The sequence below is a fragment of the Ascaphus truei genome, chromosome 5 (assembly GCF_040206685.1).
Source record: "Ascaphus truei isolate aAscTru1 chromosome 5, aAscTru1.hap1, whole genome shotgun sequence".
Taxonomy (NCBI): domain Eukaryota; kingdom Metazoa; phylum Chordata; class Amphibia; order Anura; family Ascaphidae; genus Ascaphus; species Ascaphus truei.
The window spans coordinates 38,641,898-38,668,578 of NC_134487.1; the positions used below are offsets into that span (position 1 = coordinate 38,641,898).

Consider the following 26,681-nt stretch of genomic DNA (forward strand, 5'->3'; position numbering starts at 1 on the left):
AATATACCTGTTGTCGAAACACTGCAAACAAGCCAAGGATGCCAAGAAACATTACAAATTGGAAAAACCCCAGAAATAGACCCAACCTAACCTAACCCCCACCCCCACCCCGTATGTATGGTTAACTGTGCCTTTGTTTGTACAAGATCACAAATACTGTAAATACAATGTAGGATAAGTATCTGTCGTGTAACTGTAACATACAGTAGGTTTAACTTGATGAACATATGTCTTTTTTCGTCCTCATCTACTGTGTAACTACGGTACAGTATGTACAAAGTATGTACAATTCTTATCTGTTCAAGTTCGGATAACTTTTTTTTTTTTTAAATTCAGAAAAATATTGTATATACCGTAAATCACTAGAAAACGGAATATTGCTATCGTAGAGCTAAGAAATCTATAATTTTCTTTTACTATATAGGTGAACAGCAGGATAACATTTAGAAATTTACATTTTACGCATTTACTGCAATCATTTTGAAGTTTTATTGCAGCGAGTTTCAGATGTTCTTTCAACATAAGCACAGGGTATTGTATTGTATTGTATTGTATGTCTTTATTTATATAGCGCCATTAATGTACATAGCGCTTCACAGCAGTAATACATGTGGTAATCCAATAAATAACAGATAATATAAATAACAGATCATGGGAATAAGTGCTTTAGACATTAAGGAAGAGGAGTCCCTGCTCCGAGGAGCTTACAGTCTAATTGGTAGGTAGGGAGAACGTACAGAGACAGTAGGAGGGAGTTCTGGTAAGTGCATCTGCAGGGGGCCAAGCTTTATGTGCCATGTGTTCAGAATAGCCACAGTCCTATTCATATGCTTCTTTAAGCAAGTGTGTCTTAAGGTGGGTCTTAAAGGTGGATAGAGAGGGTGCTAGTCGGGTACTGAGGGGAAGGGCATTCCAGAGGTGAGGGGCAGTCAATGAAAAAGGTTTAAGGCGGGAGAGGGCTTTAGATACAAAGGGGGTAGAAAGAAGACATCCTTGAGAAGAACGCAAGAGTCTGGATGGTGCATAACGAGAAATTAGGGCTGAGATGTAAGGAGGAGCAGAAGAGTGTAAAGCTTTAAAAGTGAGGAGAAGAATGGAGTGTGAGATGCGGGATTTGATCGGAAGCCAGGAGAGGGATTTCATGAGGGGAGATGCTGAGACAGATCTAGGAAAGAGTAGAGTGATTCTGGCAGCAGCGTTAAGGATAGATTGTAGGGGAGACAGGTGAGAGGCAGGAAGGCCGGACAGCAGGAGGTTACAGTAATCAAGACGGGAGAGAATGAGGGCCTGAGTCAGAGTTTTAGCAGTCGAGCAACAGAGGAAAGGGCGTATCTTTGTTATATTGCGGAGGAAAAAGCGACAGGTTTTAGAAATGTTTTGAATGTGAGGGGCAAATGTGAGAGAGGAGTCGAGTGTGACCCCAAGGCAGCGTGCTTGGGCTACTGGGTGAATGATCGTAGTTCCAACAGTAATGTGGAAGGAGGTAGTAGGGCCAGGTTTGGGAGGAAGTATGAGGAGCTCTGTTTTAGCCATGTTGAGTTTAAGGCGGCGGAGGGCCATCCAGGATGATATAGCAGAGAGACATTCAGAAACTTTGGTTTGTACAGTAGGTGTAAGGTCGGGTGTTGAGAAATATATTTGTGTGTCGTCAGCATAGAGGTGATAATTAAACCCAAAAGATGTTATTAGGTCACCTAGAGAGAGTGTATACAGAGAAAAGAGAAGAGGTCCCAGGACAGAGCCCTGGGGTACCCCCACAGAGAGATCAATAGAGGAGGAGGAGGTATTAGCAGATGAGACACTGAAAGTACGATGGGAGAGGTAGGATGAGATCCAGGATAGAGCTTTGTTCCGAATGCCAAGAGTATGGAGAATGTGAAGGAGAAGAGGGTGGTCCACGGTGTCAAATGCTGCAGAGAGGTCGAGTAATATGAGCAGAGTGTAATGACCTCTGTCTTTGGCAGCATGGAGGTCGTCAGTTATTTTAGTGAGGGCTGTTTCCGTGGAGTGAGCAGTACGGAAGCCAGATTGTAGAGGGTCTAGGAGAGAATAGGTGTTGAGAAAATGGAGCAAGCGAGCGAATACAAGACGTTCAAGGAGTTTAGAGGCAAAAGGCAGGAGGGAGACAGGCCGATAGTTAGAAAGACAGGTAGGGTCAAGCTTGCTGTTTTTGAGTAATGGTATGACTGTTGCATGTTTGAAGGAGGATGGAAAGGTTCCAGAGCAGAGGGAGGAGTTAAAAATGTGCGTGAGCGTAGGGATTATAGTAGGAGCAAGAGGTTTTAGGAGATGGGAGGGAATGGGGTCAAGAGGGCAAGTGGTAGAGGGAGAAGAGGCGATCAACAGCGACACATCCTCCTCTGAGACAGTGGAAAAAGAGTCAAGGAAGGCAGGAGGAGAGTTAGGAAGAGGTGTAGGATGGGAGGAAGAAACAGAGGGGATGTTCTGACGTATGGATTCCACCTTTTCCTTAAATCTACATCTACATGTATATCTACTACATGTACATAAATAATCATGAAGGCCTCAAAGGGAGTTAACGCAATACAAATCATCTTGTAGAAATATTTTGTCACTAAACTCTAACATTTTTGGACTGTTAATGTTTGGGGAGTGTGGGAGAGAAGGGATCAAGAGCGAACCCTGTCAGGGGCCCTTGTGGGCCTTCAGTATCAGGCCTGGGCCATCACTAAGATATGGCTCAAAGGGTTACCCGTTTATAGGGTCTGTCAAGTTTATTCGTTTTGTATTCAGTGTTTGGTTAATATGTTATGTTATTGCTTTAAAATCACAGCCACAGGAATCTCTATTTGGGATATTCACCACCACCCCAATCACAGGGAAACAAAATTCATGCCCGTGGGAACATGGGACAATGCCATACCTGAAGCATTCTACCTCCCGTGAGCAACTTGATTAAATTTACCTCATGTGGGCGGAATTAACTCCCCTGCAAAGAGAACATTTTTGAACCACTTAAAAAGACTGGGAACCAATGTGACCTTCATACAGGAGACACGTGATGGATGAGGAGCATGCAAAACTTGTTAGAGAATGTATTCAATCAGACTTCTATGCCTCCTTCCAAAGTAAAAAGCGAGGAGTGGCAATTTTATTCAAAACGGGAACGCCATTTACACTAAAAGGCCAAGAAGTGGACCCAGAGGGAAGGTGGTAAAAAATTCAGGGCAGTTTGTTTCACGACCCAATAACTTTGGTAAATATATATGTCCCCAATACATATTGAGAACATAAAGAAAAATGCCACGCAGCAGATTGTGAATCAGTGAAAAATATATGTGGTGGGCTAAATGCTTGGGAAATGCAAAAAGCCAACAGTAAAAGGTTATTTAACCAGAGTGAAGTAACTTTGCATCAATAAGTGAAGAAAACAGTGTTTCATATGACAAGAGGTGATATAGAAGGTATTTACACAGATGTGATGCTGTTAAAACCTTGTGTACACAATATGAGAGTCTGCTGCTCGTCAAAGATGGCTCAACATCTCAGGAACTGCTAGAGAAAGAGACGGCGCACCAATCTCATAGTATAGTAAATAATGTGCTATGGTGAGACAGGTAAGTATTGCACGTACATCAAATTGGATCTTTTGAGATGTTAAGGCTACATGTTACCACAACAGTGCACAGCGTGACACTCCCACGTCATGGACGTGGTGGCCCGCTGTCACCACGGACCAACTAGTAGCTGCTGTCGGCACATCCACTGATGCCATTCCGGGAGCAGGCAGTTCGATATGAGGATGCATACACTCACCTGGCCTGGGAGACAACGGGGGCCGTCCATGACGTGGGAGTGCCACGCTGTGCACTGTTGTAGTAACATGTACCCTTAACTTGTAATGCTCAAAAGATCCAATTTGATGTACGTGCAATACTTACCTGTCTCACCATAGCACATTATTTACTATACTATGAGAGTGGTGCGCTGCCTTTTTTCTTCCCCCCCCCCCCCAATACATATTGTAGCAGGTATTTCTCTTCCCTGGAATCCCAAGAGGCCGTCTAATCTTAGGAGGTGACCTACATTCGTACATCGACAGCATGCGGTTTCCATGTAGAAGAGGAGGAAGGAAAAGGAATAAAAGACCTACTAAACAATCTTTTGACATTGAGTATGTTAAAAAATAAATTAAAAAAAAGAGTTTGGTCTCATTGACCCCTGGAGATCTTTCCATTTTTTGGAAAGGGGTTGCACGTCTGTTTATGGTACATAAAACTATGGCCAGATTGGATTATTTTTTGGTACATTCCTCTCTTTTTCAGAGAGATAGGGAGGCTAAAATTGAAAGTATTTGCTTATCTGACCCCGCACCTATCTGGTTTACGGAGGGTCTCTCTGGAAACGGAAAACATAACAGAAGTTGGACTCTCCCATCAAAATTGCTTAACAGCCCTAATTTTTGAGTTTTTATTCAAAATTGGTGGTTACAATATAAAGAGGAACATTTTGCAGATAATCAGGACCCTCTGATTTTCTGGGACACTGCTAAGGTAGTTCTAGGAGGGAAAATTATCTCATTTACGATCTCTAAAATCGAGAGATTTGTGGCTTTAAATAAAATGGTCAAGGATGCTTATGTCCTTTTTAAGACTACAAAGAGGGGATTGGAAGACTATTTGAAAAAAAAGTCCTTTTACTGGACAAAATGGGAAAAAAACGAATTCAGACTACTCTAGAGTCAAATTTTATAGATTCGGGAAAAAGGCAGGCACGCTTTGTGAAGACTTTTATCCCATTTCTCAAAGACACCAATGGAAATAGGATTACAGACTCAGGCAAAATAGCTGAAATAAAAAAATGTTATCAAAATGTATACTCTCAAGAATCTGCTAATTTGATTCATGAATCACATTTTTGGAATTAAATAGCTCATCCTAACATTTTTCGACAAGGATAGAGATCATCTAAACAGTCTTATAATGACAAAAGAGGTAGCGAATACCATTAAAAATGTAAAACAAATACTTAAAGCACCAGGGCCTGATGGTTACTCTGCAGAATTTTATTAAGTTTTAAACACTCTCACTTCCACTACTCTTGCAAACTATTATAATCATATGCTGACCAAAGGTGCTAGCTCAATATATTTTAATTCTATCTATATTAAGGTCCTTCCACAGAAAGGTACAAATTTAGAAGATGTAGCCTCATATGGTCCCATTTCCCTACTCAATCTAGAATACGATTTTCACAAAAATGATGGCAGACAGGCTAAGCGACATTTTACCCTCAATTGTCCATGGTGACCAGACCAGATTTGTTGAAGACAGAAAACTAGTTAATAATATCCAAAAAAGTGTTTATGGCTGTTCAACATTATTATACTAAGCACAATTCTCATGGTATTAATGATAACAACTCAACGTTTGAATCAGCAGCTTACTTGGTAAGTTTAGATGATGAAAAAGCATCGATATGATAGCTTGGTCACATCTTTTTAACACCATGAACCGACTTGGAATAACAGGGAAGCTTCTCACAGTCATTAAGACCATATATGGGAACCCACTCGCAGGAGTTGTCACTAGCCTGGGGAAGTCAGATTGGTTTACCCTCCAGTCCTCCAGAGAGGCACCAGACAAGGTTGTCCCCTATACCCCCTCTTGTTTGACATAGCTTTGAGAAACACCATAGATGGCAGTCGCATAGGACACCAAACAATTAAATTGGCCCTTTATGCGGACAACTTGATAATGTTTATTACAAACCCTTCCAAGTCAGTCCTGGGGATTTTGAAATTAAGATCACAATTTCAATCTTTCTCAGGCTACAAAATTAATTTTCAGAAATCTGACATTTTCTGGCTAAAAAGGAATGGGGCAGACTCAGAGGATGGGGGCAATCCCATTCAGAGTAGCAAAAGACTCCATTAAATACCCAGACATTGTTATCCCCGTGACCTCTCTAAACTGTGTGCTAAATATTAAGCCTATTATACAAAAGATTAGGAAATATCTAGAATACTGGAATGCACGCCCGCTGCCTCTGTTTGGCAGAATTGCTCTACTAAAAATGAACTCTTTTCCTAAACTCATATATCCTTCACAAATGCTCCCTTTACTATTGAAGAAGGGACATCTCTCTCTCATCCATAAGATGTTCACTGACTTTGCCCGGAGGAAAAAAAAAAAGCACAGCATCGGTATTGTTAAACTCTGGGTAGATAAGGACATCGGAGGGTCCAACTTTCCTAGTGTGGGAGACTTCAATCTGGCTAGATATGCAATAGTGCAGAACAGATGTCTTGTCTAGGCAAGACCAAAGTAGCCCCTATATACTAGCACTCATAAGTGAAGGTAAGTATGTAGGATATAGTAATACATTTAAAACTTAAAGCTGCAGTTCAAGCAATATCCTGCATGTGGTTTTTTTTTTACATAAATCATTCTGTAGTAAGAAAAAATACTTTTAGCATTTTCTGTTTTAAAAAAACAACAACTTCGAAAGACCAATTTTCTTGTATTCTATTTTAACAAGCATGTTTGTTCCTATAGCAACCATTTACATTCCCCAGATCCAAAGATGTCGCCAAACTTCGCCGATCAATAGACGGAGAACGAATTGACCAGCAGCTATGCAGTTCTTTAGGTAAGTAGAGATTGCCCACATGAAACTATTGAAGTAATAAAAAATAAAAAAAACGGGAGCTTGAACTGCAGCTTTAACCTTTAATGGTTGTGATAACAAAACATAGTGGGGAGACAAACTAATATCACCAGTGGGATATCACAGTTAGGGGATTTAAACACGGCACGAAATAGTGTAAGGTCAAGGTCTTCCAACTGGATAGCAGTGTGGACCACTATGTTAACCACGTGTGGACAGTGGTAGGGTTGGAGCTACTTTGATAGTAGTGTGGGCATTAAAGCGCTTAGATGGAATAGATCTCACTGTAGTTGTGAGTGGTCGGTCCGTCTGAGATAGAGCGGAGCCCCAGAACTATGACCTAAAAAAGTTTAAAATACTGGTTGGCGATAGGGCTAGAGAAGGGTTAAGGTACTTCTTAGCAAAGGGCAGTCTAAACACCAGTATGTAAATGGGGATACACCAATGGTTGTTCCCCTACTAATGATGGTGGTGTGGCCTGTCCTTACTCAAAGTGTTTAGCTTCTTAATAGTAGTCCATATGTTCCCAATGTATTGGGAGCATATTGGAGTATAGGATAGATTGGCCCTCTAGGCTTTATCAGTCCTAGATTTTCTAGTGAATACTGTTAGTTTGGGTTCAAACAGATTAACCCTCTCTCTATCTTAGGAGGAAAGAATAGGCATATACATGAGCACAGGTCTGTTTTATATAGTCCTTTGTGGTGTGTGTGAAAACACTTACTATTCAGGAGGTTGGTTAATAATGATATGGCACTTCACTTGGTGTATAAATGAACACCTTCCCGTAATGAAATTGAGTATGTGAATGCCTGTAACCAAACAACGTATTCCTAACCTTCTTGGCAAGATGACATTCTGAAAAACTATAGCCGATTTCTATAGTGCCAGAAGGAGGTACCTTAGTGCAGGGTGTCAGATAAATGCTGAATGACAACTTTACTACAAATTGTAAATTGCAGGATCAGCAAAGTGTATTAAAATACACCTTGTAGTTAATGATGTTGATCATAGGTTAACTTAGTACTGATCACCTGTTCATTGTATATAATGACAATAACAGTATATAGCCCCACTTCTATGCAGATGATGGACATGATATATAAAGTCTGCTATAAAGTTGATAAAGTTGGTATTTGTAATTAGCTTATTATTATTAGATCAGCAAGTTGTATTCATGAACAACTGGCAAGAATAGTTACTGATGCAGATCATAAGATAAATTAATAAAGATAAATTAGCTCTTGTGAAACAAATAGTTGCTAGTGGATCAGCAAGGTGTATTCATGAACACCTGTTAGGTATAATTACAAATGCTGATCCAAAGCTAGCTATCAGAGATGGTGTCTCTGTTAGAAACCAAATATGGTGCTTGTGAAATAAAACGCACGACTGGAGCTTAGTGAGGAAGGGAGAGTGTCTGCCTATAATGCGCAGGCACTGTCACAATTTACAAGAACAGCCGCACTCTGGCGTGGATCCTAGCTTCGGTGGTTAGGATATTGTGCCAGATACTCAATAGAGTCAATGTAGCGAATCCCGCTGCGCTGATTCAAATGGCTATGTTTGTTGCTAAAAAAAGCCTTTGTAGTAAGCGCGCTGTGTAGCTGCCGCGCTCCCCTGCTGATACCAGGAAGTGACGTGTGATGGTGATTTGATATATTGAAAGGTGAATCTGCTATTATGCAGTATTGTGTCATTATGCTTGTACGTCATTCCGCGTAATGTATCTTATGCAAACATGTATGTTACTTTCTTGGATGCACCAATAAAGAAATTAAGGAAAGAAATAAAAAGTGGCTTGGATAGAGTCATAATATTCAGTGTCCTGGAATTACGTAAATTAAACATGCAATCCAAGTCTTTTAGTTTTTTTTTTTTGTACTCACGAGTTGAAGCAGGGGGTTTCCGAAGCTGAACCTCATTAAATTCCGTTCCGGGGACCCCCTGCTTCCGCAGATACATACTGGGTAGCAATGGTCACATTATGGCTGCTTTTCAAAGGTGCCGCGTCCTGCAGGCCAATAGGAAACAGCGACGTCATCCGGTGCCGCTATTGGCCCGCATGACATGGAGCTTTAAAAAGCCGAGATACCGGCACCCCCTTTGGAGGTAAGCATCTTTGTAAGCAGGGGCGCCCCAGAGCTGAAATTAATGGGGTTCAGCTCAGGAGGAGAACCACTGCTTCAATCCTCTGGGGAAAAAAATTAAAATAAATGTGAGAGAAAGAAAAAAGCGCTTGAATTGCTCTTGCTCTATCGCATATGCACTGTTCATCCCATTAAAGCAGCAATACTTCATATCCCCCAACCACCCCTTTTTTTCCCTTCTTTTTTTTATATGTAAAGCATGTGACAATGTATAATTTATACTTTCTGACCTAAGCTGACAATCGTTTGGTTCTACGGTTATAAATCTGTCAAAATCCTGCATGTGTGCCTAACGAAATGGCCGCCTTCTAATTTTGCTTTTACCACCGACCATCTTCAATGATCTTCTGTAGCTGACACAGATTGATTTACGCACAAAGGTCTGATGGTTAATACAACAGACCCACACACACTATGGAATGGGGTGAAGTTTTATTAAATCTCAATGCAGAGGCTAATAACCACAGCCTATGTACAATCATGGGAACATAAAACACAATGTGAGGCTTAGCTCCCACAATGTACAGCAACAGCTAGCTTAGCTTGCAAATAACATCACTATAAAAGCAATAATATAGTAAACCAAACAATGTAATGTTTGTGTTTTGAAGCTTTTACTTAAAGACCATGGACTACACCAACAACACATTACACAATACGTTTGGGTAATATTCTGATTTAAAGACATTGGTGTGGTCCTCTTTATACATATTTAGAGTCAGGCTGTTTGTCACACTGTAAGGCAAGTAATTCTGAATAATTGTATTATGAACTATACTACACAATACTAAATACTCCACTCCAAAACATCCCATCATTTATACAATGGTATTTCAGTGCTATTTATCAAGTCATCATTTTATACTAACCTTTACAGTAATCCGCTGGGTCTTCTTGTTCCTCATCATCGGATCCTAAAATCTCCTCCTCTGGCTCAGGCGGTGCTGGTTCTGGAAGTGGCGGTGGAGGCGGAGGAGAGGGAGGAGCGGAGGGAGCTTTCTGTTGAGGCTCTGGCCTATAACCAAGAAGAAACACATTACTTTATTAAGAGGTGCATTTGCCCAAACTATAGTCATTTTCTTACACGGAATACAAAACGACTATATAGCTATATATATATAATATTGACAGATAATTCGAAAGGCTCGTTCAAATAAATAATATATAACTAACATTTTTGCTTGTGAATATTTCCAATTAAAATGTTTATACAACAGGAAACACGCCACCCTAACTTTGATAACAAAAATAGCAATACATTTAAAAGTACATGTATGGAATGTATGCCTCTGAAAATAACGCGGTCTGGTTTCCTGTGAAACGCTTTAGAAACATCACTGCATTGCTGTCTGTGCCAAGCCAAGTGCATTAGGCTGAGTTGAGACAGGCTGTGATGGGACGTGCGCGCGTACGTGTTGAAGTTGTGATTTCAAGCGGCAGCCGCGTCGCGTGTACTTCGCCAGCCAATCGCAAACACAGTTGTTTTGGGTTTTTTAAGTCCCGCCTCCAATTGCGTCATTCTGTTTGCTGGGGATGAGCACACATCGCTCAGCAGAGAGGCGCGGACGTGTAGCAGCCTGTCTGAGCTCAGCCTTAAGCAGGGGAAACCTAAACTGCATTTACAGCTACCTTTCCATAAGGGAACAACCACTCATTAGCAGTTCATTAGCCGATTTGGCCTTTGAAAGTGCGTAGGGTCCCAAATAATTGAGAGGCAATGGAAATTGTATGTAAATAAAATAGACAAATCGCAAGGCTATTTCTCCTCCGCAATTCCTCTCAAACCAATAATAAATAAAAAAAGTACAAATTAATGGACATAATAAATTGAAAAGTAGGCTTCCTCACAGAGTACTGGTAATTGTGAACGGCAAGATTGCTCTCTGTATATTGAGTCCACCTACGTTGTTTTTTCTTGTAGCCACACAGTGGGGCTCCCGGTGGCGTCACTCTACAAGCAGTAGGGAACACAGATCACACACACACACACAGATCACACACACACACACACACACACACACACACAGATCACACACACAGATCACACACACACACACAGATACACACACACACACACACAGATACACACACACACACACACACACACACACACACACACACACACACCTTCCCCCCAACAATTAAATACAACCCCCCCCCCCCAAATAAACACAAAATACAGACTTGCCTACCTTGGATATTGTCTCAGGCCTCTGCTGTCGCAGCTCTCCCCCCGCTGCTGCTGGCGCCTAACCGGGCTTCTCTCCCTCACTGTCCCGCGCCGGGCCTCTCGCTCATGCCGGTGTGCGCGCCGACATCAGGGACAGTCCATGAGCGGTACAGTGAAGGAGATCCGCAGCTGGGGAGAGCCGGGCCTCTCTCACAGACACTGTCCCACGCCGACCCTCGGACGCCGGGCCTCTCTCACGATGTCAGAGGCCTGGCGCGCGCCAATGTCAGAGGCTCAGCGTGGGACAGTGTCAGTGAGGAAAGTCCACAGCTGGGGAGAGCCAGGGACCAGCCGCAACAAGAGAACAGAGAGCTGGGCCCGGGATACTTGTCCCAGATCCCCCCACCTATCGGCGGCCCTGGGAAAGCAAACTAATCGCTGAACATAGAATGCAAATCAGATATATATATATATATATATATATATATATATATATATATATAATTGCATTCTATGTATATATTAAAATATGCATAGCCAAAATAAGTTAGTGAAATCAACCAGTGGGCAATATTTCTATTTTGAGACTATCAAACAATGTTTCTTTGAAAGTGTTACCAATGACAAATATACACTGGGGAACAAGACGTGTGTGGCTAGACTTCTAAAAGTAGAGGAGTAATTACAGCTGACATACAGTAATGCATCTCTTCAGACACAACCAATATCTACACGTTCAGTATAGGATTTAATGAAATACTACTGAGAGAATTGGTCTTTCTGCTGTCAATGTATATCACAAAATGTTATGTACTGAAGTACGAGAATAATGGCAAATGCTGCACACTACAATAAAAAATCCAAAAGGTGATACAATTACCGGTGCCCTACAAATGAATGATCGCCTGCAGCATACCCAGGAACGTAGGAAGGAAGAAATCGCAGAGCACTGACGGATTTCTATATTCTAATTTATTGAAGCCAATAACATAAAACGTTTCGACCATATGGTCTTTCTCAAGTGATATTAAGTGGCATAGTAAAACAGTTCTGTGTAATCCCTTTTATTGACATACAGTAATGCATCTCTTCAGACACAACCAATATCTACATGTTCACTATAGGATTTAATGAAATACTACTGAGAGAATTAGTCTTTCTGCTGTCAATGTATATCACAAAATGTCATGTACTGAAGTACACCATCATTATCCTGGTCTACCTTCAATATACCTACCTTCTATACTACCTTCCTGTATAGATTGCTTTTTTCTGTTTAAAGCTGCAGTTCAGTCAATATCCTGCATGTGTGTTTTTTTTAATAAATCAGTTCTGTAGTAAGAAAAAATACTTTTAGCATTTTCTGTTCTTAAAAAAACAACTTTGAAAGACCAATTTTCTTGTGTTCTATTTTAACAGCCATTTACTAAGGCACTGCCCCTTCATGTCCTGTCACAAGCTCTGGCACACCCCTTTGTCAGCCCTGCCCTCCCTCTAGCACTTGTCAGTGCAGGAATGCTCATGAATATTCATGAGCTTCCATTGCCAGTCAAGCAGATTATAAACAAATCCCAGCTTTTAACATGTCACCAAATTTCGACCTATCAATACATGGAAAACGAATTGACCTGCAGCTATACTGTTCTTTAGCTAATTAGAGATTGCACACATAAAACTATTGAAGTAAAAAAATAAATGTAAAAAAAAAAAAAAGACTGAACTGCAGCTTTAAGGCATATAACACTATTATATTTTTTTCTTCTATATATGGTGACACCTGCACTCCCCACAAGCTTCCCCCCACAAGTCAAGATAGGAAAAGCTGGATCTTCTCCAAAGTGGGTTGAGCAGCAAAGTTCGCCATTTATATATATTTTTATGATTTATGAGCACGTTGATTATTGATATTAATCACTATTTATTAATTATATATCACACTCATTAGAAGCGCCTCATTTTTTGTTTTACACTTGTCTACCTTCAATATAGAAAGGAAGTCCTAACTTTAAAGGAACAATCCAAGCAATATCCTTACATGTGTTTTATTTGTCCATTTTTAAAAAAAAATTAAATCAGTTCTGCGGTATTAGATCAGGGGTGTGCAAACGTTTCAGTCTGCATCCCCCTGCCTGCTCGCTCCCCCCCTCCTTACCTTACCTCACGCGCAAGGGCCTCTGTAAGCGTGGGGGGGGGGGGGGGTTGCGGGGGAAGATTTTATTTGCGCACCCCTGTATTGGATAATACTTACTACCTTTTTTTTTTTAATTTATTTTAAAATTCAACTCAATGCCATTTTTTAAAATTAATTTTACTATACTGAGCATCCTTTGATTTCTATAGCAGGGTTTAATGCACCTCCCCAGCAGTGCAAGATCTTTCCATCACTTTCCTGTTTGTGGCAATTTGTTGCCTTATGCCCAGCAGTTTGAGCTGCAAATTGTAACAATAGATCATGTTATCTTAGCAATATATCAATACATTGTAGCTGTTAAGTTACACTGACTGAAGGATTGATTTGAAAATGAAAGGCAGCCATTTACTGAACCCAAGGAAACAGGATTTGTTGATCGATTACGGGATGATCGATCAGCATGGTAAGCAACTATTTTTTTAATTTTTTATAAAAAGATAATCAAATGCTGCATATATTAAAACAAAAAAATATTATTTTCTTTAAAGCTGCTTGGATTACCTCTTTAACTTGGCAGTGACATTTAGTTGATTGGGAACACTGAAGAGATCACCAGTGTTCCCAATCGATGAATATATAAAAAGATAACACTTGCTGCCTTGACACTCTGAAAATAGAAAGGAAAACATTGAAGGTAAAACAGTGTGAAGAATAGAGGAGGAAAGTGTGCCAGGAGGAAGACAGGATAGTGGCATAGAGAAGGAAAGGCAGAAATAGACGAGGACAGGAAGTGAGAAAGATAGGGGATAGAGGTGACTGAAGAGAGAGAATAGGAGACATGCTGTTTCTGACCTGGGGGTCAGTATTGTATCAGTGGCAGCCACCTATATATGGTTATTTATCCATATATAAGGATTTGTTTTTATTATATATATATTATATATATATATATATATAGATATATATGTATATAGATATATATGTATATATATATATCTATATCTATATATATATATATATATATATATATATATATATAGTGACAAACGCCCCTCTTTTGTAGCGCTGACGTCTGTCTCGGTTGTTCCCGACACAGTCTTCTAGGGTTAATTATTCAACAAACAGGAACATGCAATGTATTACGTTGCTTAACTCAGGCTTCTGCCTGCTTTATTTTCATCCAAGTAAGGTACTGCAGCTTTAACATGTGTAGGTTAGAGGTACTCAGATACTTTCATTCAGCAGTTCACACATTTCAGTGTTACAGTATTTCCCACACTGTTATTTTTAAGAAATAAAACCAAAATCATATAAACAAAATCCTATCCCTTTCAGGGATCTAACTACACATCAGAATCAGTCTCTCTAACAGCTGCTGGCCAACTAAACTGGTTCCCCAGCTTAAAACAATGCTCTCTCATTTAGGGTCACAAGATACAGCACAGTCTTTTAGCAACAGCAATAACCATTTGTTTGTCTTATCTGTTCGTGGTGGGAACTCGGTCCCAAGTGTCCAGGCAAATCCTCTGGTACTGTGATACTTGGAGGGGCCGTCCACCCCGAAACTGGAAACAGGGGAGCAGCGATACCCCCAGCCTCCAGGCTCTAAGGAGAGAGAGTGAAATGCAAAACCTCTCTGCTCTAAATACCTGTGTATGTGATTAGAAGAGCAGGTGAGGGAGAACTAGAGCCATTGTAGTCTGTGGTCTGGATTTTCCATCCAGCTGCCTGAGTTAATGGGAAGCTGTGGAACGGATCATTTTTAACTATTCCTGCACTTTCTGACCTAAAATGGGGCAGAAAGCTGCCTAACATCTTTGGACTATGTCACAATATATATATATGTATTGATTACTACATTGTACCACCATATTCCATTTTAGTTAGCGCTACCTATCTTGTTTTCTTGAGACATGCTGTGATGCTACTTCCCGCCGAAAGTGGGGGGTGCAGGGGGAGGGAAGGTTAGCCGAGACTGCTGTCCGGTCAAGCAAGGGGCCCAGCCCCCATGCCGGTAACTATACAGTTTGCTATGTGCAGGTAAGACGGGCCCTCCCCTTTCCAAGCTGATGCCCCCATCTGTCCCTCCTCTCCTGCAGGGTCCTCCGCTTCCCTTGGCACCGCCCATCTATCCCCCCCTTCTACAGGCCTCCGCGGGCCTGCAGGGCTCTCCTGTGCGCTGGCCATGAGTCTCCAGCAGGGACATCCAAGGGCCCCAGGTAGACTGACATGCCCCCCCTTATACCACCCTCTGAGGCCCCTTACCCACTAAAGTGTATGTGTGTTTTATTTAGGGGGGGAGGGTTATTGTGTGTGTGTGTGTGTGTGTGTGTGTGTGTATATGTGTGCATGTATTTGGGGAGGGGGGCTATCGTGTGTGTATGTCTGTATTTTGGGAGGGAGGTAATTGTGTGTGTGTGTGTGTGTGTGTATTTGGACAGGAGGCCTATTGGTGTGTGTATTTGGGAAGGGGTATCTATTGGGTGTGGGTGTGTATTTGGGGAGGGAGGCTTATTGAGTGTGGGGAGGGGGAAACACATTGGGGTGGGAGAGGTGGGTGTGTGAGAGGGAGGGGGGAAGGAAAGGGTGATGGGAGAGTGTAAGAGGGGAGGTGAAAGCAAGGTGGGGTGTGAGAAGGGGGAGGGGAAGGAAAGGGTGATGAGAGAGTGTAAGAGGGGAGGTGAAAACAAGGTGGGGTGTGAGAAGGGGAGGGGAAGGAAAGGGTGATGAGAGAGTGTAAGAGGGGAGGTGAAAGCAAGGTGGGGTGTGAGAAGGGGGGGGGTTTCTCACAAGGCTGCCGATACGTGGGTAGGGGGCCCCGGTGGAAACTTTAGTCATGGGCCCTGGGAAAGCTGTCTGCAGTTCAGTTTTATTTGAATTAATAGGATCTTCTTCAACATGGGGAAGACCTGCATGTTAAAAGATTCAATCCCACATAGCCAGCCAAAAAAACATTGTGAACAATTGAACTAATTGTCCCCATTAAATAATCTAACTACACAAAAAGCAAAGTCTTTGTATCATTTGGAAATTAATTACTGGTACAAATTCAATTTCTAAGTAAGGTTTTGACAATCCAAGTTTATTTATTTATAAAATGTTTTACCAGGAAGTAATACATTGAGAGTACATTGAGAGTACATGTAACAGTTACAGACCAGATTAAAATGTTAGACAGCTTTAGTTTTGAAAGAATTTAGACTGGTGGTTGCTATGAGAGTCTCTGGTAGGTTGTTCCGTTTTTGGGGTACACGGTAAGAGAAGGAGGAGCGGCCGGATACTTTGTTGAGCCTTGGGACCATGAACAGTCTTTTGGAGTCGAATCTCAGATAAGTGCTGCATGTGGTAGGGGTGAGGAGCTTGTTCAGATAGATGGGTAGCTTGCCCAGAAAGTATTTGAAGGCAAGACAGATGAACTTTGCGCCTAGACAAGCGCAGCGCAAACCTTTCCAGCTGCGGCTCCCTTCCTGGGAGCCGCAGCGTTCGCGCCTCCCCTCCCCTGAACGCACGGATTAAAATGACGTTGCAGGTCACGTGACCCCACCGCGTCATTTGACGCACGTTGCCATGGCGACGTGTGACGTCACATGACCCCGTGGCGTTGCTGAAGACCCGGCTGCCAGTAAATAAGTGAGGTTACAGAGGCCTCACGCCTCCCCCGGCATTAAATTAAATGCCTGGGGGAAGAGCGTGGGGCCTCTGTAACAGCCCGGCCCCCCCTGCAAATTCTCCCGGAGAACAAAAAGGCATATTGAATTGTAGAGGGTGCCAAATTTGGGTTTGGGGTGCAGAGCCGTATACTATGTCTCCATAGCTGATAATTGGCATTATTTATTTATTTATAAAATGTTTTACCAGGAAGTAATACATTGAGAGTTACCTCTCGTTTTCACGTATGTCCTGGGCATAGTTAATATGACAAATAATACATGGTTACAAATACAGTTACATAAATGAACAGGATATACATTATATACAATATAATGCATGCACAGTTAAAGAAAATATATATTATAGGCGTATGAAACAGTTACAGACCAGATTAAAATGTGAGACAGCCTTAATTTTGAAAGAATTTAAACTGGTAGGTTGTTCCAGTTTTGGGGTGCACGGTAAGAGAGAAAGAAGAGGCCGGATACTTTGTTGAGCTTTTGGAGTCAGATCTCAGGTGATAAGTGCTGCATGGGGTAGGGGTGAGGAGCTTGTTCAGATAGGTGGGTAGCTTGCCCGGAAAGTATTTGAAGGCAAGACAGGAAAGGTGAACTTTGCGCCTAGACTCTAGTGATGACCAATCTAGCTCTTTGAGCATTTCGCAGAGATGTGTGTTGTAGTTGCATTGGAGAACGAAACGACAAATTGAATTGTAGAGGGTGTCAAGTTTGCTAAGGTGGGTTTGAGGTGCCGTGCCCTATACTATGTCTCCATAAGCAATAATTGGCATTAGCATCTGCTGTGCGATACGCTTTCTGACCAGGAGACTTAGGGAGGATTTGTTCCTGTAAAGTACACCTAGTTTGGCATAGGTTTTGGATGTCAGGATATCAATGTGCATTCCGAATGTTAAGTGGGAGTCAAACCATATGCCCAGGTATTTAAAACTAGTAACAGGAGTTAGGGTGGTGTTGGCGTTAGTTCTGATCAGGAGCTCAGTCACTGGAAGCTTTAAAAATGTAGTCTTGGTCCCAAATACCATTGTTACAGTCTTGTCAGTGTTTAAAAACAGTTTGTTTTGGGAAATCCAGTTTTCGAGTTTCAAAAAGTCAGACTGAAGTATGTGTTGAAGGTCAGAGAGGCTATGGCTGTGTGCATATAGGATTGTGTCATCTGCATACATGTGTATTGAGGCTTCCTTACAAGCTGTGGGAAGATCATTGATGAACACTGAGAAGAGTAGGGGCCCCAGAACAGAGCCTTGCGGGACACCACAGATGATATCCAGGGGGTTGGAGTTAGAGCCTGAGATGGACATGTTAAGATCTACCTGATAGGTAGGACTGAAACCAGTTTAAAGCATGCTTCCCTATTCCAGAGCTCTGGAGTTTGTTTAGCAGGATAGCATGATCAACAGTATCAAAAGCCTTTGCACAATCTAGGAATATTGCACCAGTGAGTTGGCCCTGTTCCATTCCACACTGGATTTCATTGCAAACTTTTAGCAGGGTAGTTACGGTAGAGTGTTTGGGGCGAAAGCCAGATTGGAATTGGCTAGGGAAATTTGTCTTGTTATAGTAATCGCTTAATTGGGAGTGGACACATTTTTCCATGACTTTGGATAGGATTGGGAGAAGGGAGATTGGCCTGTAGTTTGAGACAGTGTTTTTGTCCCCACTTTTGAAGATTGGGACAACTCTGGCAGTTTTCCAGGTCTTAGGGATATGGCCTGCAGACAGGATAGAGTTGGTTATGGATGCAATTGGTTTGGCAATTGCTGGGGCACCAAGACTTAGGAACCTAGATTGTAGTAGGTCAGGTCCACATTGGCTGCTTAGTTTTAATTTGAGGAGCGCTTGTGTAATCTCCTCATCGGATACTGGGCCAAATTGAAAATTGTGGGCAGTGTTGGGAGGGGGTTGGGCTATATGGGTACTCCCAGGATGAGATTCAGGTTTGTGGTTTGGGTTGCGTTTCGCTAATAAGTTAGTAGCACACCCCACAAAGTAATCATTGAATGCATTTGCAATGTCGGTGGGGTTTGTCAGAGTAATATCCTCCTTAGTAACATTACTTGGCTGTTGATGGTTAGAAGGCTGGAATATGTTGTTGATAACCTTCCAGAAGTTAGCTGGGTTTGCTGTATTCTGGAGGAGATTGTCAGAGTAATATTGTGCTTTTGCATGCCTTGTTTGCCTTGTGCACATGTTCCGCAGGCATCTGTAGTGATTGAGACCCTTGGTAGTGCCAGTTACTTTGTAGCTTTTCCACAAGGCATCCCTGAACTGGTAGAGTGCTATAAGGTCAGGTGTAACCCATGGAAGGTGGGCACCCCGTACCCTTATTCTGCATAGTGGAGCATGGGTATCACAGAGTTTTAAGAACTCGGATTGGAAATAGTCGATCGCAGAATCAGGGTCGGGAATTAAATCGATTCTGTGCCATGGGCAGTTGGTAAGGTCATCCATAAACTGTTGTGGGTTAAAAGTTTCTAAATGTTCTAGTGAGGAGAATTTTAGGGCTTGATTGGGGCGGTTTAATTTTCATTACACAGTACACTATTGCATGGTCACTGAAAATGTCAGGAAGGATGCCAGAGGATTGGATTCTGCTGGGATTTGAGGAGAGAATCCAGTCAAGCAAGGAATGGTTGTGCGATTTCAGGTTTGTCCGTGCGGGTTGGGAAATGAGTTGCGATAGGTTAAGCGATTTGAATCTGGATTTTGTGGTTTTAGGGTCAAGCCAATTGAAGTTAAAATCCCCAAGAACTAGCAGCTCAGTCTTCTCATTCAGAGAGGAAATGGAGCCAAGAAACTGGGTGATATCAGTCAGGGATTGCAGAGGGGCTTTAGGGGGGCGGTAGATGCCAGCAAGCAAGATGGGCTTAGAAAAGGGGAGGCATATTCTGCCAATTAGGATTTCAAAAGAGGGTGGGCTTGGGGGGCAATTTAACAGTGTAAATTGTAAAGTGTCTGCAATATAAAATAACACCCCTCCTCCTCTCTTTGACCTATCTTTCCTAGAAATGGAGTATCCCTGAATGGAAATATGTGCATCAGGGGCTTTAGGGGTTAGCCATGTTTCTGTAAGAACGATGGCTTTTGGTTTATGCATAAGGCACCATGCCCTTAGTTCATCCAGTTTGGGCAGCAGACTCCGGATATTTATATGGGCGATAGATAGCCCTTTTTGGAATTTGAAGGGGATATTCTCAGGGTTATGGGACAGAGTTTTAATGGGAGGGCCTGGGTTAGGTTCAATATCACCTGCTAAAGAGAGTAATAGTATGAGTAGAAATTTGAGTAGTTGTTTGCAAGCTGTTACTTTATGATGTTTGCCATTTGAGTGTGCGGTGGTTGGTGTGCTGGTTTTCAGGGTTCTCCACCAACATTCAGTAGATAGTGCAAAGCTTTTGAGTAATCCAGGGAGTATGGTGATGTTGGGCGTGGACCAGGAGGGGGGAGTTTGTAGTGGATAGAGAGTAACATTTCAATGAGGCCACGAGAAAGAACAAAGTGGAGGTAAAAAGCAGGTCCATTATGCCAGAGGTAGGTAATGCTGCATGGAGCTGTTTTGAGCCAAGTGTGTGCAGACTAAACAGCAGGGGTGTGCCTTTACCTTGTCAAATGTTTTTCTGCATTGCAATGCTTGGGTCTATGCAGTGGGCTGAGTTAGTAGTAGTGCCGGAGGTAGTTGTGTGTAGTCAGTGTTGGTAGAGGCTGTAGTGAAAAAGTTGTAAAGGGGTGGGGAGTTAAATTGTGCAGGCAAACAAGCATGGGATCATAGTGTGGTCATATATGCTCACCGTTTGTTGCCTTGAGTAGAAGAGTTAGTAGGAAGATGAAGTCCCAGTCACCTCTAGTCTAACTATATATTCTCACTTAAAAAGCTCACTTAACTATAGTCTAACTATATATTCTCGCTATATGGGTACTCCCCGGATGAGATTCAGGTTTGTGGTTTGGGTTGCATTTCGCTAGTAAGTTAGTAGCACACCCCACAAAGTTATCATTGAATGCATTTGCAATGTCAGGGGGGGATTGTCAGAACAATATACCCCTTAGTGATATTACTTGATTGTTGATCGTTAGAAGGCTGGAATATGTTGTTGATAACCTTTCAGAAGTTAGCTGTTTTCCGCAAGGCATCCCTGAACTGGTAGAGTGCTATAAGGTCAGTTGTAACCCATGGAAGGTGGGCCCCCAGTACCCTTTATTCTGCGTTGTGGAGCATGGATATCATAGTTTTAAGAACTCGGATTGGAAATAGTCGAGCACTGAATCAGGGTCGGGAATTAAATCGATTCTGTGCCAAGAGCAGTTGGTAAGGTCAGCCAGAAACTGTTGTGGGTTAAAGTTTCTAAATGTTCTAGTGAGGAGCACTTTGGGGCGGTTTAATTTTCCTTACACAGTACACTATTGCATGGTCACTGAAAATGTCAGGAAGGATGCCAGAGAATTGAATTCTGCTGGGATTTGAGGAGAGAATCCAGTCTAGCAAGGAGTGGTTGTGCGATTTCAGGTTTGTTCGTGTGGGTTGGGAAATGAGTTGCGATAAATTAAGGGACTTCATTTGTGTCTGGATTTTGTGGTTTTTAGGGTCGAGCCAATTGAAGTTGAAATCATCAAGAACTAGCCTAGCAGCTCACTCTTCTCATTCAGAGAGGAAATGGAGCCAAGAAACTGGGTGATATCAGTCAGGGAGTGTAGAGGGGCGGTAGATGCCAGCAACCAGGATGGGCTTAGAAAAGGGGAGGCAGATTTTGCCAACTAGAATTTCAAAAGAGGGTAGGCTTGGGAGGCAATTTAACAGTGAAAATTGTAAGGTGTCTACAATATAAAATAACACCCCTCCTCTCTTTGACCTATCTCTCCTAGAAATGGAGTATCCCTGAATGGCAATATTTGCATCAGGAGTTTTAGGGGTTAGCCAGGTTTCTGTGAGAACGATGGCTTTGGGTTTATGGACAAGGCACCATGCTCTTATTTCATCCAGTTTGGGCAGCAGGCTCCGGGTATTTATATGGGTGACAGATGGACGTTTTTGGAATTTAAAGGTGGAATTCTCAGGAGTATGGGACAGAGTTGAAAATGGAGGGCCTGGTTTAGGTACAATATCACCTGCTAAAGAGAGTAATAGTGTGAGTAGAAATTTGAGTAGTTGTTTGCAAGATGTAAATTTGTGGTGTTTGTCATTAGAGTGAGCGGTGGTTGGTTTGCTAGTTATTGTAGTGGATAGAGGGAGTAACATTTTCATGAGGCCACGAGAAAGAACAAAGTTGAGGTATATACCAGGTTCATTATGCCAGAGGTAGGTAATGCTGCAAGGAGCTGTTGTGAGCCAAGTGTGTGTGCAGACTAAACAGCAGGGGTGTGCCTTTTCCTTGTCAAATGTTTTGCTGCATTGCAATGCTAGGGTCTATTCAGGGTTTGCAGTGGGCCTCGTGGGTGAGGGTTGAGGGGGGGAAGGTAGTTTTGTGCAGTCAGTGTTGGGAGAGGCTGCAATGAAATAAGTTGTAAATGGGTGGGGGGTTAAATTGTGCAGGCTAACAAGTGTTTTCTTTACCTCTATTGGCTCCCTGATAAAAACAGGGTGGGCCAAGGGTAAAGGGAGGAGAACACGTACAAACTCTTGTTGAACACACTGTGACACCACACAATAGGAGAAGCCAGAGAGAAATCAAACCCCTCCCAAGTCTCAGCTCATCGTGTTTTGAACTGACAAGTACAATGTCAACACATTTTTCCAGCAACGCAACAAATAATTGCACCTTCCTATAGTACACCACCCCAGAGCTGTGCTATAACTACATAGTGGTTAGAAAGTTTGTCTGTGCTATTATTATATGCTGCATTTCCACCTCTCTTGCTTTATGAAAATAGGATTAAAATATCAACAAAACAATTACAAATAATGTTATGCCTGTTCCTTTGGACGTCTGTGGTCATAGCAACGATTTTTTTCTTCATGTAACTGCCAAACCACAACACAACTAAACAAACAAACCTCGAGTTGGCCATGTTTGATCGCTTTTGTAGTGTGCTGCCCCACACACATTCTATATTAAGCAGAAAAACTTTTCCTAAACTGAAGGAATTCCAACTATGAACAGCTCGTCTGCAGAAACATGGGAAATAGCATTAAGGGTGTCACAAGCTTTCCTTAGCTATTCACACTATCCTAGCGAAAAGGGAAAAAAGTGACAGTGTCAGGGAAAAGCAGTTCCTGCTGATTGGAATGTTTTTGGCAATTCTCGGGACTGGTATCGTTCAAGAAGCAGCCCAACATTTTCTCGCACAAATATTGGGTTTGGGCCGAGTCTGCTCAGAGGAATGACTAACCACTAGCACTATACCAGCTGAGTGTGAGCGACAGGTCCAATCTGCATGTCAGGTCAGACAGGAAGGCTGCTGCAATGAATCAGCACGGAAGATTGGGACAGACTGGTTGCCCTAGTTTAGTTTAAGTGACTTAAATGAGTGTCTTAATCAGCAATGCAAATCTAAGATTGGAGAGCAAGATTCCCCAAGGTAATACCAGAAAAGAAAATGATGGCAGAAGAAAGTTCCTTTTATTTGTATATAGATCCTTGTGTATCCTTTCAATAGAAATGAAGCACCGGACAGAGATATCTTCGCAGTTCATAATCATTATTTGTAGAGGCAAAATAATAAACCTTCACATATACAGGTAATGGGTAAAAACAGGCAGAAAAGCTGTGAGAACGTATGGCATAGGTTGCCTCTGATGGCATCGTTTGTTCTGACAAAATGGATCTAGGCAAACCCTAATTAAGAAATCTATTGGTTAACACGCAAACTTTACGTAGCATTGTTAGTGTTCAATAATGCAAGTAAATAAGACAATAATATATTTTCATCCTTGAAAATACTTCTCAATAAGTCTGGGCATTCGGCCCATACTCCGATCATGGCCTCGAGTTCCATTTTATATCCAAAATGTTCTATAAACAAATTCACTTGTTTTAACCATTTTTCAAGTCAACAGATTTACTCTGAGTCATCTGACAAGTCAAAATGGTTTCTGACAGACAAAATGAAATCTGAATGACATGGATTCCATCTTCAATACCTCAAAAATCAATTGTTTATCAGTGCAAGAATATGAATTATCTATAGAACATAGGTCCTCACCATAAGTGAGAATGAGAGAAGCGTGCACTCATTCATGTGTAATGTTATGCAGTAAATAGCAGGATGCTGTAGTTCTCATTCTACCTGTCCTCTGCTTCCAAGGGTGTTACAGACAGACCTCTTTGGAAACCAAGCATTCATTTCATATTTCATCCTCCAGTAGCTAGCTAGTCTTTTCCCTCCAGGTTTCCAATGGTCCTTTCATTACATAGACGGCCATATCCAATTAATGTATGAAATTAGTCACCACTCAGGTCAGAACTGACTAGTTAATATCTGTTATAAATGCATTAGAAGTGGGAATACATTAGCTCAGATAAGTATTTATTTGATCAGCTGTAAGGATAAATCTAATTATTTCCTTGTATGTCAAATCTGCCCCAAAAATGTAGCCATGTAGTAAGTGCATAAGTACTTGCTGGCACTAGGCATGTTCCACCGTAACAGCTGTTTAATGCATATATCTTGCTAGAGCCAAGAGAATATAAAAATCAGTATACAAAACAAAAAGAACCAAAGTAGCTACGTACATTAAATGTAAATGAACAGTGCTACTTTGATTTAAATGGATCCACGTGTGCAATAAGCTGCCCAGGACTTCTTCATGCAACGAGGCACATACTGTAGGTCACCATTGGAGTTTATCAGTCAAACTAGTTAACTTTATTCACCTCTTAATATACCTAATGACCCTTGGCACAAGGAATGTCACAAGCAAAGGAAGTGGAGCTCCCCTCTCCCCCACAGAGGTATGAAGCACTCTGGTTCGGTCAGACCCCTGGTACTGTGAAGGTTTAAGCACAACACAAACAGGTGAAGAAAAGGCAGTGCACTGCCTAGGAAGCAGGAGGAGGCTCACGGTAGCATAACATTTTTTATTTCATTGAAGGATCAGACATAGCCCCCAACAGCAGCAGCAGGTGACACCTATGCGTTTTTCGGGCCGTATGCCCTTTATCAAGCACAACACACTCAACAAACTTACCATGTGTCATGGAGCACCAATTACGTGTTTGTAAAACAGAGGTTTAATGCGAGATAGTCATGAATTAATATGTGCACGTGTGGGATACCAACTCATTATATACTACTAAAGCAAATGGAAAACATATAAATCATAATATTCTAAAATAGCTGAGGCCACTTCTTTGTAAACCTGCTTTCAGTAATCTAGATTCACACTACCAATTCCAAATATACAGGTGTTTACAAAAAAACACTAAAATAACCTGCTGCTTCGTGCACAATTGTAGCCTATCCTTGTTTATGGAGTTTGTAATTAAACTGAATTCCCGGACAGGTGAAACAAAAATCACACATTGCATTTAATATATTGGTAGAAAAAAACCTGAGACATTACATTTGGTCAACTATGGGACAGGTGAGACTGAACACCAGCAAGTGAGCAGTCCTACTGCAGTCACCAACTCCATATGCACCGCTATGGCACAAATTAAAGCAGCAATCCCCCTTGATTGACTTTCCAACCTCGCATTTTTTTCTCCCAATGGGTCTGAGCAAGGGGGTGTTCAAGTGCAGGCTGGCAGGGACTTTTACCCCTCGTCTCGCTAGTTCCGGGAACATTTTTATAGTTCAAAAAGTTGGCTTTTGAAGTTTTCCAAGATGACTGCTGGGTAACTTCCTGCACCAGCATTGTCAATTTCATCGGCCTTCGGATTATTTGAAGTATTAATGTATGTGGCATTAATAAAAAAAGTATTCAAGCCGTCAGACTGAATTGATCAAGTAATATTCACCTTATTCCGGTGCAAAAGTCTTAAAATCTCGTTTATTAAATCCTCTCCCTACCTCGTTTTTCTCAAGATTAGTATCCAGTTCTTACCAAAGAGCACAATTTCACAAGGAACACAACATTAATTCTACTGAGACTAAAGGGCAAAGTAGGAATTTATTGTAAAGGCACTCACTCTAAATTTGATTATTATAGGTACTTTTCCTATTAAGGATATGACATACTCTGCATCACAGTAAAATTAGAAATAAAAGACTGACATACAATTAACACAATGCAAAAGTGAATTAACAGTTCTATAGGAGACTGGTAAATGTGGAAGTATTATTGTGTAGTTGCTCAGTTTTGCCTGCTCTGTTGCATAACAGCAGATTTCAGCAACCCTGAGGAAGCGACATTGAGTTGTGAAACGCGTAGTGTGAAGGGTCATTGCAGGAGTAGTTTGGCGATTCCCAAGCTGCGAATTGTGACGTCACCCGGAGAGGCCGGGTGGTGTACTCGATCGACGAGAAGCAGGAGGTAGATTTCCCATTAGGTTCGGGCCTAGGGCGGTATAATTTTGGCTCGGAAAAAATGTCCGCCCCCATATACATTTGCCGCACTCTCGAGCCTGATGGGAAGTCACTTACATATGCCGGGCGCCTCCTGCTGTCACCTTTCGGCTGCCCTCCTTCCGATTCGCAGCGGATGTCATGGCGTCTCGTTGCCATGGCAACGTGACATCGCAGCATTAATACATCGCATAACCATGGCAGCGAGACGCTCTATGACGTCACTTTGGTGATGTCCTATGCGTCATGTGATGCTGCGAATCGGAAGGAGCAGGGCGGCAGAAAGGAGGTGGCCGGCATATGCAAGTGCCTAGTGGTGGTGGATTTCGAAATCGAAATTTTTATTGGGTATTTGAAACACAATTTTCTTTGGTTCCCACAAACACCGCTCAATTTTTGGTCCAGACCAGAACATTTCCAGTCTCAACCATTATATTTGACATCTATTATCCAAGTTATTTATAGGATTAATCACCAGAGATAATGCACTG

General features: G+C 41.9%; 1 protein-coding gene across 6 annotated transcripts in view; it reads right to left on the minus strand.

The window, feature by feature from the left end:
• Positions 1-26,681, minus strand: part of SRPK2 (SRSF protein kinase 2) — a 155,520-nt gene that overhangs the window by 61,231 nt on the left and 67,608 nt on the right. For all 6 annotated transcript variants that reach the window (XM_075599673.1, XM_075599675.1, XM_075599671.1 and 3 more), the window contains one exon: positions 9,650-9,795. In XM_075599673.1, the coding sequence (XP_075455788.1) occupies positions 9,650-9,795 (146 nt within the window). The remainder of the gene's footprint in view (positions 1-9,649; positions 9,796-26,681) is intronic.